Here is a 15,059-nt window from a genome sequence, read left to right on the forward strand (position 1 = left end):
TGCACCCCCTTACCAGATAACGGGGTAACGTGCACCACCACCATCCCGCCACTACCCCCAGTCTCAGGCGATGGAAAGTATATATAATATATCACAAGCACCGGCGTTTACATGCACACGTGCATGGGCGTAAGTTCCTGGACAGTAAACATGTTCAGGAACTAACGCCCACATGCAAATACAGGCGTATTTTACACAATAAACCTATATGCCTGTATTTGCATGTGTATGAATGACCCCTAAAGAGCAGCTGTGTTCATGAACAGGACTACAAGGAGACATGTTCAACTTAAAGTGTATCTAAGGAGTTTGCATGTTCCCCCTGTGCTTGTGTGGGTTTCCTCCGTGTACTCCAGCTTCCTCCCACACTCCAAAGACATGCTGGAAGGTTAAGTGGCTCCTCTCTAGATTGCCTAGTGTGTGTGCATGTGAAATAGGGACCTTAGATTGTAAGCTCATTGAGGGCCGGGACTGATGTGAATGTGCGCTGTGTAAATTGTCAGCTCTATATTAATACCAGTAATAAATAACAATTATATACAATTTGTTTTATTCTGCAAAATTGGAAGCTTCCCCACCCATACATAAGCAAAGGAGCGGGATGCTGTGATGTCACTGACCTGGTATGGCCACAAGGCTAAATTTGGTCAGTGGCTATTTGGCCATATAAGGTCAATGATATCACCACAAGCACCCCGCCCCCTTTATCTATGCACAGGCAGGGAATGCCCCAGCCCAAAGCTGATTGGGCGGGTGGACCCATCTTCCTGTCGGGCTCGGAGAAGCTCAGGTTAGGACAGGTTGGAACCTGAGATCATCCCTACTCATCCACAAGGTGCTCTGTCACTGCCCAGAACTGGGGCAGGCCGGTGACCAAACTGTGGATAAAAAGGATGTCTGAACAGAATGTAAAGTCTTCCGGCATGTATGATAGTCCTGGTGAGTGTATTGAGTGGTTTGTCTGGAATATACTGTATATTTGTTAATGATAAACTGCTGCTCTGTACCTTGATGCCCTCAATCCTGAAGCCAAGAGTGGCCGTGGAACTGATGGTCTCTCTCCAGGTCATGTAGCGCGGTTTGGTGACAGCTCGCTGCAGGTTTTCCTCTTCGGTTGGGGCATTGGGATCCACTTCAATCATCTTGCCGTACATGTCTTTCCTCAGGCTGGGCTTCTTCCGGGCTTTCGTCAGCTCTTCCTCTAGGTAGGTCCTGAATTCACCAACACAGGAAAGATTCACAAACAAAATGTTATTTTTTACATTTAACAATTCTGAATGCACAATGTAATTAAAGAGATTATAGACCAGTGTTTCTTAATGTCAGGGGCCTGAATTGTGGCCCCTGACATCCCTAAAGGGACACATGTAGCAGTCAGTGAATGTAACACTAAAGAAAGCTGCCGGCCATGCTGCCAGAGATGTTCAGAGACTGCAGACTTGTCACAGGAGATGGTCAATGTCCACAACCATGCTACAAGACATGGTCAGAGACTGCAGATATGTCACAGGAAATGGTCATTGTCCACAACTATGCAACAAGACATGGTCAGAGACTGCAGATATATCACAGGAAATGGTCATTGTCCACAACTATGCAACAAGACATGGTCAGAGACTGCAGATATGTCACAGGAAATGGTCATTGTCCGCAGCTATGCCACACGAGATTGTCAGGGACCGCAGACATGTCACAGGAGATGGTCAATGTCCACAACCATGCAACAAGACATGGTCAGAGACTGCACATATGTCACAGGAAATGGTCATTGTCCACAGCTATGCCACACGAGATTGTCAGGGACCGCAGGCATGTCACAGGAGATGGTCAATGTCCACCGCCATGCTAAAAGAGATGGTCAGAGACTATAAACAGGTCACAGGAGATGGTCAATATCCACAGCTATGCCACAAGACATTGTCAGAGAGACTGCAGAAATGTCACAGTAGATGGTCAATAGCCACAGGCACACTACAAGAGATGGTCAGAAACTACAAACATATCGCAGGAGATGGTCAATGTCCACAGCCACACTATAAGCAATGGTCAGGGACTGCAGACATGCCACAGGACATAGTCAATGTCCACATCCATACTACAAGAGATGGTCAGAGATTAAAAACATGCCACGCAGGTTTGGGGTCAGTTAGGGGTTAGGTAAGAAAACACTTTAGAAAACGTTTTTTTCAGTACCGAAAGCTTTACGACGAGAACTAAGTGTGAAAACCAATGCAGCCCTAAATAACCCCATCCTTGTATAATTGTTGTGCCAGGCATTGGATATGGGCACCCTACATGGGCCTCGCATATTGGCATGGGATATGGGCACCCTATATGGGCATGGGATATGGGCACTCTATAAGGGCATGGGATATGGACATCGTATATGAGCATGCGATAAGGGCATCAGATATGGGCATGGGATAAGGGCATCGGATATGGGCACCCTATAAGGGTATGGGATATGGGCACCCTATAAGGGCATGGGCACCCTATAAGGGCATGGGATATGGGCACCCTATAAGAAAGCTTTACGACGAGAACTAAGTGTGAAAACCAATGCAGCCCTAAATAACCCCATCCTTGTATAATTGTTGTGCCAGGCATTGGATATGGGCACCCTACATGGGCCTCGCATATTGGCATGGGATATGGGCACCCTATATGGGCATGGGATATGGGCACTCTATAAGGGCATGGGATATGGACATCGTATATGAGCATGCGATAAGGGCATCAGATATGGGCATGGGATAAGGGCATCGGATATGGGCACCCTATAAGGGTATGGGCACCCTATAAGGGCATGGGATATGGGCACCCTATAAGGGCATGGGATATGGGCACCCTATAAGGGCATGGGATATGGGCATCACATATGAGCATGAGATAAGGGGATGGGATAAGGGCATCAGATATGGGCACCGTTATCCTCTCCGATCACAGAACCTTACTTCAGAGCTATGGCGGAAAAGCCACAGGAACACTCGTTACATGAAGCTTTGGCTCTGCAGCACACAGCAGGCTGGTGACAGATGGAAAATTACTGAAAATGTGTGAAGATGACAGATTCTGCTGTAACACTTCTCACGATTTCTACAGGAATAAACACGCATTTTCTCATGTTAGTTTATGTTTGTTCCTCTCTACATACATGCATCATCTGGTAAACAAAACATATAATATGAGAGCAATGGGGACCAGCAAACTTCTCAGCTTCAAGGATGGCGCTCACCCTAGAATTACTCTATGAACACCTTGATAAATGCATAGCACCAGGTTTGACTTCTGTCTGCACTGGTTGTCCAGCAATCAGCATTGGAAAGGCCATGTACCATTAACACCATAAAACCCATTGTATCACTCAGCCCCGCACCCCACCCCCATGCTATCTACGTCTTGTAATTGCAAAGCCTGACTGGGAAACACTTCCTCTGTGCCATGATGACCTCTGCACTCCAGTTGTCCAGTGATCAGCATTAGAAAACTGTCGGCCATTACCAATGACGGCATGCATGATGGGGGGGCTGAGCGACACCATGAGTTGCATGTCGTCAATGGTAAATGGCTGAGAGTTTTCCAATGCTGATCGCTGGACAGCCGGAGTGCAGACAGCATCATGGCACAGAGGAAGCATTTTCCAGTAAGGCTTTGCAATTACAAGATGTAGATAGCATTACAAGATGGAGCTGAGTGACCCTATGGGCTTCACCTATTACACTACCGCCAGGCGGATTCGCATGGCATCTGCCTCAGCACCCCTAGATGGTGCTGAGTATAGCAAATTCCTAAACTCATCTGCACCATCTAGTGGAACTTTATACATGAAGCCCCATCAGTTACATGGCGTCACTGGTAAATGGTTAGCAGCTTCCAGTGCTTATCGCTGGACATGCGTAATGCGGACAGAAATCAAACATGGCGCTATGCTTTAATCAAGGAACTGTACATGTGTTATATGGCTGTTCAATGTTCATTGAGCAATTCTAAGGTGAATTTCTACTTTAAAGGGGAACTGTCAGGATGATATATGAGATCAGTATGCAGGCTTCTATCCTGATCGTACGTTTTCTGAGCGGAATATGGAAGCTCCCAGGGATGAAAGAAATGGAGGGTTTTCAACTCCACAAAATGTCAACGAGTTTTGGTGAAATTTCTCAGTTTTGGTGAAATGCGTTGGGATCAATGGGAAAGGAAAAATTAAGGACGTTTTTGGTGGGTTTTTTTACCGCTTCCGGCCGGCTGTATGCTTATATGTAGATTATCTGGACCCGGTAGGACAGGTTCCTGATTATGCAATCACTGTGATGGCCAATCACAGTGATCACATGATCGGGAAGCTTATGCCTCACCCAGGAAACAGATGGCGGTGCTCTGGCATTATGATCCTCTTAAAGGGCCTAGTGGTGGGTGAGGGGGTTATGGGTGCAATTTACTTTAAATGGCTCCTGAGTTCTGTTAAGGAAAAAAAGCTGTAAGAAAAGGCCATTCATGTGATCTGTCAAAGTCTCATGACTGGCTAATCTCCTCCAATCATGGAGCTTTTCTGCTTCGTTAAAGGAGAACTATGAGGCGAGTGCTTTTCACTCACCTCATAGTTCTAGACGACCTGTGACATACCGGCGTTCGCTCACCTCTCGATCCTGTCACAGCTCTCTGCCGTGACAGGGGAGGGGTTGGATACCCCCCTCCCCGCTCCGATAGCGCTGACTGGCGGATCGGACGGGGGAGGGGGCGGGTACAGCTGACTCTGCCTCTAGATAGGCAGAGCCAGCTGTCACTCACGCAGCTGGGCGGATCCCCGGCATAATTGTCGGGATCCGCTTCAGCTGTGGCGTCTCAGTATACCGCGAGCTGCAGCTAGCAGTATACTGAGCTTAGGGTGACGGGAGGATGCTAGTTTGTGTCCTCCCGTTACCCTAAGGAGAACTATGGGGAAAAGCCTTAACCCCATAGTTCTCCTTTAGGCAGAGGGCTACAATGGCGCAACACCGAGGTCTGATTTTAATTAATGGGATTGGCTGTGGTGTGTGTAGCAAAGCGATGTGTGACTGTAGCAATATCTGCTCTCCATTAAAATGAGCCCGTAAATGAAATAAACGAAATTACCCTAAATACATCCCAAAAACACCTTCTAAAGAGACATTCGTTTTTCAAGAAAATTTCTCGCCTAAGCAGCTCAATGTGCGAAATTGAGAAACAGAGAGCTTCAGCAATATCACTTCCGTCTTTAGTGGCTTTGCTTTTTGACCTCAGAAAAGGCTTGTTGACTGGCTGTCATACTGATTCCATGCTTTCTAACTTCACTTTGTCCATGCTTGATCCGTGCCCGTGACTTAGAAGGCATTAAAGACATAGAGGGCCGGGAGTCCATCGCTCTCAGGAGTCTAGGGCTCTCAAGAGTCCAGCGCTCTCAGGAGTCCAGCGCTCTCAGGAGTCCAGCAATGGCAGCTTCTCTCAGGGCGGGTTCTCTTTAATGTATCCCAGACCTCACTCTGCAGGTTAGAGTCTGGCCAAGGCCAAGGGCATTGGTGGCAGTGGGCCTGTACGGAAGGACAGGGTGTGCTTTTTTATCGCTCTTGTGTTTTGGATAGGTTTCATGATTTTAATTGTACAAGGGACTGCTGACAATGGAAAAGAAAATAAAGGTCCATTAATTTATTAAGAACACAACAATGAGCCGAGAAAAATTATACGAATTATACGAAGGACTTTCCAGGGAGAAACAGGAAGAGCCGGAGATGATAAGCGGCTCTGAGGGGGTGACGGCCAAGGGTGATAGGTGATAACCTTTCGGGGTCTCCTGGAACACCTGACACCTGACCGCACTCAACTGAACGCAGGTGTCTGCACATCACAATGGGGGACATCACCCTCCTATTGTTGTCAGAGGATGTCCAATCCCCCGAAAAGGAAATGGAAGCCTCTCTGTAAGCAGCTGTAATAGTCATTGCTGTACATATTTGGCCAGTCACATCAGTGTTCCCTGTGTTTCATACTGGGTCCCCGAGTATTAATCAGCCCTTAGATCTAAACGCGAAAGCCCCATTCACACTTGTGTAGCGCAAAATCCTATGACTTTGTGTGCATTCATGAAACCCACAAAAAGCGCATGTCATGCTCGCAGCGCCATTCACTGTTAATGGTCACGCCAAGCAAGATGTGCATTTTCCACACACAAAGAGGTAACCCACTGAAATGAATGGGCTGCCGTTTGAATAATGTGCAACAAGAGCATGAAAAAAGCATAAGTGCGACACGCATTTGTGAATGGGGGCTAACTAAAGACACACAGTTTACCAAAGCACTGTGTATAATAAACAATTACTACGTTCTGTTGATCAAATCCCGTTTTAGCCTTTATTTCCATCTCAGTGCTTCTGATCTTCTCCAGGCCTCTTTCAGCCACTTCCTACATGTACCCCAGTGTCAGAGGCACCTCATTGCTCTGGACCGGCTTTCTGATAGTGACAACAGTGGACCCTGCCTGCACAAGGTGTATCAGCATGGCTGCTTGTAGCATCCAGCAGGGGAGCATGTGGATCACTAATGGGAGACAGTTGTCACCAATAATAGCAGGGTCATCATTTTTTTGGCTACTTTTACACTTGTGTGATGCATTGTGGAACTCAGTGCAGTGAGTTGGTGTGACATTTATTTAAAAAAGCATCCAAACACACGGTGCATTAGTTCTCAACCGAGCAGTACTGCGGCACATCACAAGGCACAAGGTGATCCCTATAATTAGGCAGCCTGAGAGCTCTTAGCAACCTGTGACACTCTGTCCGGTTTCCTGCCCGGCCCACTCACGCCACCAGATGCCAGGAGCTGAGCAGGACACTCTGGCTGGCATCCTGTTGACATCAGTGAGCTCGGCGGGATATTAGACAAAGCCACTGACAGCACGGTTTCCCACCACGGGGATAGGAAAGCAACCCTATACCAATGACCATTCACTGATAGCATCCTTCCCCTTGGATGGCCAATTGGCCATTCACTGATAGCACAACACCCCCCCCCGCCTCAGGCGACGAATAATGTAGGGCCCTGTGCAGCACTGACAATGCACATACAGCATGCTAAAACTAAAAGGATACAGGTCCAGTTTTTGTTCAGTTTCTGTGTGTTGACAGTCCATTTTAAATGATTGCACTGACTAAAGCATGTTAACGAGCGACATACTGTACATTACCACACGTAGAAAAGCACAACAGTGGAACAGCAAAGTATGAAGGGGACCTAAATGGAAGATGCTGATTAAAACCTATGAAGTGTGAGCACTGGTCTAAGAAGGGTTCCATTGTGAGACCACGACTGAGGACGGATCTCCAGGACTCACAAAACTGACGTTAGGCAGACACCAGAAGAGGACCAGCAACGTAAGACCAAATGAAAGCAGGACTTGGAGGGCAACACTGGAGCGGGAGCGAGAGAGTGAATAGTACAGCTTTTTTACATTTGGCAAAAGATAAAAAGTATGGATGGAATTCTGCTATAAAATTCTATCTTCAGCCTGTCACTAACCCTTGAAGGGAAACAATACTGGAGACCGGTATTGGTCCCAGGCGGTAAACCGAGGCAGTATTTTGGCAGCTCTGTGTTTGGAGCTGCAGACATTGCTGTCAGTGAAAACACATGTACATCAGTTTCCTTCCAGCTATGTACAGCGCACACCTACGCACTGTGAAGCTTCTGACATTTCCTTTAACCCCTCCTGCGCTGATGTTTCTGTCACAGCAAACAGAGACCTTCACATCTCCTTCTAAAATACTGAGCATTAGCCATGACTTTGGGTGACCGGCTCTTCATTACAGTAACCACTAACAGTACTGAATTTGAAGGTCGATATCTGCTGACGGCCCGCCGTTATTTATTAGTTGATGGGGATCAAAATATACTGATAATTTCAGGAGATGAGATAAAACTGAACACATCTGTTAGGTTAGTCATAGATGAACAGATGTCTCACCGAAAACGTTGACTGCTGAAACAAATTCCTGTCCTCTGATCCATCACCAGGCTGTAAGGACCTGGATCTTCTCCCTGACTGAAGCTGGCCATACACTGCTTGCAACCAATTGCAATTTAATGATTTAATAGTTGCAAATGAATTATATTAACGCAACTACTTATCAAACCCAAATTTACACTAAAAAATACACTTAAAATAGAACTATGCGGTAAGTGTTTTTCCCAATAGTTCTATTAAGGGTCACGGGAAGACATATACTAGCGTCCTCCTGTGACCCAAAGCTCAGTATATCACGAGCTACAGCTCACAGTATACTGAGACCGCCGCAGCCGGGACGGATCCTGACAACACTGTCGAGATCCATCCAGTTGCGTGAATGACAGCCGACTCTGCCTATCTAGAGGTCAGCGCTGGAGGATCGGAGCGGGGAGGGGGAAACCCTGCGGGGGGTGATGACTGACAGTCACCACTCTCTGCAGGGAGATGATCGAAAAGTGAGCGAGCGACGGTATGTGTTCGCTCACTTCCCGATCTATTGAACCGATGTGTATCTGATGCATTGTTACACGTCGGCTCAAACTATGAGGTTGAGTGATTTTCACTCACCTCATAGTTCTCCTTTAAGTTAATTTTCATGCACATAGATAAATAGATATTCAACATGTCAAGATTGAAAAATGCATGCGCCTGTGAAATGGCGAAAAATTACGATAACCAAAATTGTCTATTGTTGACACTGAAATTGTTGACATTTCATCGGTTTAGGCTTAATCATAAATATTGGCCCTAGAATTATTGCTCTCACTCCACCGCGTCCGGCGATACCTAACATGTGTGGGACAATCATTGTTTCATACATAGGTGCACCAGACACATATTTGTGTTAGTATGTGCGTGTCTGCGGAGGCAGGGGACTTTAAAAAATGTTTTGGGGTGTTTAACATTAATTTTATTTAACTTTTATCACAAGCCAACCATGTGATCGCACTTTAGCGGTGACAGGTTCTATTTAAGAAGACATTAGTCTAATGCAGGGGTTGGGCAACTCTGCTCCCTCCAGCTGTTGTAGAACTACAAGTCCCATGAGGCATTGCAAAACTGACAGTTACAGGCATGACTCCCAGAGGCAGAAGCATGTTGGGATGCATGTTGGGATTTGTAGTTAAAGTACAGCTAGGGGACCAGAGTTGTCTGCCCCTGGTCTGATGTCACCTTTGCAGCCCATTTAAGCTGATTAGGCAAGATCATGCTTAATCAGCTTCTTCTCCGGCCTCTGTGACCAGGGAATGACAGCTCAGAAAGCGGAATTGACAAAATCATTGTCGCTTCCAGGTTCACACAGCGAGTGTATGTTCACTGCTCTCCCTCCCCTTTTTCAGCCACCGCCCACTATGCAGATTCTGGGCTCCCAGGATTGGCAATGGAGCCTGGTGGAGTGGTTGGGAGGGGAGTTGTGCACACTTGACCACCCACGGAAGTGATCAGGCTACAAATATGTAAGCTGCCCCTCCAGGGCCGTCACCCTTATTTTTTAAAGCATGCAGCCATTAAAGCCTCCTAACAACTGATATGCACATGCTTGTTCCAGGTCCTTGATTGAGAAAGCAGTGCAGGACAGATAAAGATAACAGCCATGGAGCATGCGTCTTCAAAAAATCAAGGAAACAATGGCTACTGTGGTAGTTCAGTAATGGTCCCTTTTTTATTATATTAGGCACTTGAGTTCAGCGTTCGGGGCTAATTGTCTTTCAATCTACTAAAGCAAAATAATATCCAGATGGCATATTTTTCAATTCTCCACACTGATGAATAATGGCCCGTGTATGGAGAAGGAGATGTAAGCTGCACGTTTGCATGATTTGCTCACTTCCACTTCAGCGGTTTCGGATAAAGCCGATTAAGAACTCTGAATGAGGTTATAATTAGATGTCGTATCACATTCCCGGAATCACCCCGGGCTTTACCAGACAAGACTGTTTGTTCGGTACCATGATTTTCTAGAGTTATCAACCGCCTGGATTGCAGCAGACTTCTCTTTTCAGGTCTGCATGAATACATTCCTGAGGTGTCACCACATACGGCAACAGTTTAATTTCTCTAAAAAGTCGGCCCGTACAGATCTGTGCGGCGTGCACGGCTGTATCGGGCCACTCCTGGGAAGGGCAGGTGCTGCGTGTGATTACACGCAGCAGCCTGTTCTTCTCTATGGGAGTACGCGGCCGTACACCGCCCTACGCTCACCCGAACTGCGTGTCCCTGCTTGGACGCAGACAGGATGCACGAGTACGGCCACCCGCACGGACGTGCAGTGATTAAGTGATTGTTTTTCTCTAGGGGACGTAACAAAGCAGATATAATCACCTGATCCGCGGCACTCACCGTTCCCCCCCTCTGCTCCAGCTGTTAAACATCCTTCGGTGTCCCCACATGCAATGCAAGTCAATAGACCTGCATTAGACATTGTGACGTCAGTGGCCCTTAGATCATCAGGGCCTGGGGGAGAAGAGGCTGTGTGGACCGCTCTGGCAGCTCAACGGGATCGAGGACCAGGTGAGTATATCTGCTTTATTCTATCCCCTAGAGAAAAATGAGCACTGCAGTGCTGGGATAGCCTCACTGCAAGAAAAAGTTTGTAAAATGCCTGGATTTCTTCTTTAAGAAAGCTGTCCTTGCACTCCAGTTGAGAGACTTTGCCTAGGCTGAGATGATGTCATCAGCTGCACCCAGGCGGAAGCATTTCCTCGGTCTCCTCTCACCCAGTGATCAGACTGCAACATTGTAACTTTGTAGCAAGTCACAAGGTGAGAGGCTGCAACCAGGATTTACATAAGTCATCTCTAAACCGGCATCTCAGTCCAGAAAGTAAATAGTGATCCTTGATGATGCCTGAACAAAAATGGTTCCATCCTTCTAGATATAAAAGCAAGTGGACGCATTGTTAGTACACCAGCATTGCAGATCAGACACAGCATGTATTTATGGACATAATGGAAGATATCTAATATGGTATCTATCCAAAAGTTCAACTTTCTGCCAAAGTCATGTGACTTCTGTTTGACAATGGTGAGCAAGCTGTTGGAAGCATCTAAAGGCATCCAGATGACCAATCCTTCAGTCTGCAACAATACAAACACTCCTTCATATTATACTGCATACAATGTACAAGCCCCAGGCCTCTAACTGGCTATTGCTGCTTTAAGTTTAGAGGCTGTGAGGCTGTGGTGGGCAACCTCAGCACTACAGCTGTTGTGTAACTACAAGTCCCATGATGCACCGCAAGACTGACAGCCACAGGTAGGACTCCCAGAGACATGATGTGATTTGTAATTTCACCAAGGTTCCCCACCCCTGCTCTAAGGGATAGAGTGTTCAGCAGGCAGGAAACCTACGACGGTTTACTTACAAGCAAGAAAGATGGAGTCTTCTGGTAGGACAGGGACTCTTTACTGACATAACCCTCCAAAATTCTGACCTTACCAATGGGGCCGCAAGAGAGCATGACCCTTTGACCCCATGCCTCCACGGTACACATTTCATATACATTTGAACCAAATAATAAAAAAAAAAACAATCCTTACCGGACACCCATCTTGCAGTCCATGACACAGGGACTCTCAAACTCCGACAGCAGGTCCTGCATCTGGTTGTATTTCTCACCGTCTTTAAGCACGTCTCCATGATACGCAGGGACGTGCGGCTTCAGAATGTCATTCATGAGCAGGCTGAGGCACCGCTGCTCGCAGTCGCAATGCTTCTTTAGGATCTTGCCATTAGCCGCGGCCTTAAAACTACCTGCAAAGACAAGCAAGTAACATGCTTTGCTGGAATCATGTTTGGAATTGGCAGTTTGTTTTTTGACAACGGGTCTGTTATATGTGCACATTGAAGGTGGCCCAGATGGGGATGGCGGGTCTAACATTATGTATATTATGCTCAGTCCCAGCCAGTTTCCACAAAGCTGCTACATTTTTGTCAACATCAAAGCCTTTCTAAACTTCACCATCTGCTACATATAAGGTTTATTGTTCCTAGGCTTAAATTGGAGTTCCAGGAATGACCTTCTATGGAAACTTACATTTCTAGCTTGGTTCAATGTCCATATGTGATCTCTGGATGGCCACTGGGGATGATGACAAGCACTGTGATAGTCTGCACCACAAACAATAATAGTTGTGATCTTCTGGCTTTGACTCCAGCCGCTTTCCCTCTGATGTTCTTTGATTGGACGAGGTGGAGAACATGACGCTATCCGCCCCTCCTCTCCACCTCATCCAATCAGAGAACGCCTTCATCTAACAGTTTTCTGAGCGGTACCTGCATGTCCTGCCAGTTGAATCCAGGGATATTTCTTCTTGAATGACATGACAAAGGGCGACCATTGCACCATATTCCTGATCTTCCTCCATGACTTGCTCTGTAAAAGATAACAAAGATAACATAGATGTCAGCTATTGTGTTCTCTGAGACCAATACACAGGATTATTCAGAAAGACAATGGGCAAAGAGAAAAGTTAACAGTTCACCTGAAGTGATTAGTCACAAATTTGACATATTCAAGGGAACCCCAATATCTGCACTGTCTATGCTGCCTATTCCCGCAGGTGAACCCATTTACAACCCCTTCCTTCACAAGGAAACTGACTTAAACATTTTGGATATAGGAGGGAAAAGTTAAAACATCTGTCGTTTTTTGGTGTTGTCCCATTAGAGAGAGAGATTCCTCCACTTCCTGTCCTGGACACTAAAGTATGTGGACATCCTTTAGGTGCACAAAGTCAGCTCCCTAAAGACTTGGTTGATGAGTTTGGTGTGCAAGGACTCAAGCGGCCTGCAGAGTCTTGACCTCAACCCTACTGAACCCCTTTGGGATGAATTGGAACACCAATTGTTAGCCAACATCAGTACCTGACCTCACAAATGCTCTTTTGGATGAATCTTGAACATCTTGTAGAAAACCCTGCTAGAAGAGTGTTATAGTCATATAGGAAGGGGGGGGGGGGGGTTCCATATTAATGACCATGGTTTTGTAATGGGATGTCCAACAAGCTCATATAGGTGTGATGATCGGATATCTAAATGTTTGGCCTGAGAACGGCCTTACTTGTCCATTTTGAAAACATGTTGAATAATAATAATTAGTAATAGTAACTATGTTTAACTGCGACTGTTAATATTATTATTTCCAGAATAAAACCTGAAAGGCCAATGCAGATGCTTTGAAGCTGGATTATTCATGACTCATGATGACCACTATTCTGCATCATTCATAGTGACAATACGGAATGTTTCAAAATGACATCAATGCACTCCGGGATTCTCATGAAGGGATGTTATGATGTGACTGCAGCAGTGAACACAGGGGTGATCCAGGGAAGTGTAGAGGAAGCGTGCTGACACACTGTAAGTGTCCTCACAATGTGGATCTCCTGCCTGCAGGAAGTGACTCCATGTTAAATTATGCACCCCCGGGCCTCTGACGCACAGCCTTACGTCTTGTACATGCTGTGCGCCCCTACCACCACCACCATCCCGTCCCACGGAACACCAAAACATAAGAATTATGGGATACTTAAATGCTGTTTTCAGTGCAATGTCTGTTGCACACAATGTTGACGCAATATGAGCATTGCATGATTAAAAGTAACTTGATGACATTTTATTTGCGTAAAGCATATCTAACCCCAAAAGCCAAAATTTATTATATTGCAGCTTACCGGTCCTTAGATGTGGTAGCTGCATTAGTTTTCACTTTTTAGACTAAGACACATTTTCAGCAAGTACAGAAAACACCTATTGATACTGCCAGAAATGCAGTGCCCTTGTCACTTCCTGGGAGATTAAAAGGAAGCAAAAAGATTCTTGTCTTTATTGTATAAACTACTAATTGAATCAATCCACCATGTAATATGGCTGAACAAAGGCTGATATGTTATAAGTCCTGCCCGGGTGACAACCGTGGCTGCCCCCTTAGACAGGAGAAGTAAGTGTAGATACGAAGGGACAGGAAGTGTGTTATTTGCAGAATCGCCAGGTGAAAATAAAAGTTAAGAAAAACCTAATTAAGAAAAAAAAAGGCGGCCATCACATCTAAGGGTTGGTAAGCTGTGATAAATTAAAATAGTGTTTTTGGTTTTAGATACGTGTGCTATGTAGCACTGTGTTTTATAAACATTTTTTCACACAATATCGGTTTCACCCTTTTTTTTACCTTTTTCCCATTTCAGTGCTGTTGATCTCCACCCGCCCCTTTAGCCACTTCCTGTCTGCTCATCATTGCTCTGGACCGGCTTCCAGAAAGTGACAATGGTGGACCATGTCTGCTCCATGTGTATTTGCACAGCTGCTTGTAGTCTCCATCAGGAGAGCATGTGACAGTGTGACAACTAGGGTTGCCACCTTTTCTTCCATCGAAACCCGAACACTGTAGCGACGCACGGACATTTTTTTGGGAGAATGAGTCGCGACGTATTCATATGTAAATAGCGCCACCCATTCATATGTAAATATCACAGTCGAGACTATTATCAATGGGGGGCCAGTAGCCCCTATCTTAATTTTGGTTGCCCCTGTCTGCCTGACATCTTGTGTCCGGGTTTCAGCTGCTATGAAACCCGGACACAACATTTAAAACCCAAACTGTCCGGGTAAATCCCGGACAGGTGGCAACCCTAGTGACAACACAGCACCACAATTGGGAGACGGCTGTCACCGATACCAAGAAGTGACTGAACAAGAACCATTAGGGCAGGATCAATAGGGATTATTTTACTGAAAGCATGAAGATCGAAAATAACTTGACAACATTACATTTGCATGTAACAACATACAGTATATGCAATTTCAGATCTAAACTATATGGCCAAAGGACGCTCAGTATTTGGTGTCTCCAGTAAATAGAACTGTCAATGCTACACCATGCAAAAATCTCTTAGACAATTGTGTGCTTCCAACTTTGTTGAAATTAATTCACAAATGTGCTTTTCTGTTCTGGGCCCCTGTGCAAGGCATGGATTGATAATGGATTGACATGGATTGATGTGGAGAAACCTGACTGGCCTTCACAGAGCTAAATAATTTGATCAAAGCC

General features: G+C 45.9%; 1 protein-coding gene across 1 annotated transcript in view; it reads right to left on the bottom strand.

The window, feature by feature from the left end:
• Positions 1 to 15,059, bottom strand: part of ITPKB (inositol-trisphosphate 3-kinase B) — a 77,316-nt gene that overhangs the window by 18,546 nt on the left and 43,711 nt on the right. The window contains exons 3-5 of the mRNA XM_018568429.1: positions 12,287 to 12,386; positions 11,551 to 11,764; positions 1,008 to 1,212 (exon numbers count right to left, since the gene is read on the bottom strand). Of these exons, the coding sequence (XP_018423931.1) occupies positions 1,008 to 1,212; positions 11,551 to 11,764; positions 12,287 to 12,386 (519 nt within the window). The remainder of the gene's footprint in view (positions 1 to 1,007; positions 1,213 to 11,550; positions 11,765 to 12,286; positions 12,387 to 15,059) is intronic.

Source organism: Nanorana parkeri, unplaced genomic scaffold (genome assembly GCF_000935625.1).
Source record: "Nanorana parkeri isolate BGI_ZX_2015 unplaced genomic scaffold, ASM93562v1 scaffold31, whole genome shotgun sequence".
In the NCBI taxonomy this organism is placed as follows: Eukaryota; Metazoa; Chordata; class Amphibia; order Anura; family Dicroglossidae; genus Nanorana; species Nanorana parkeri.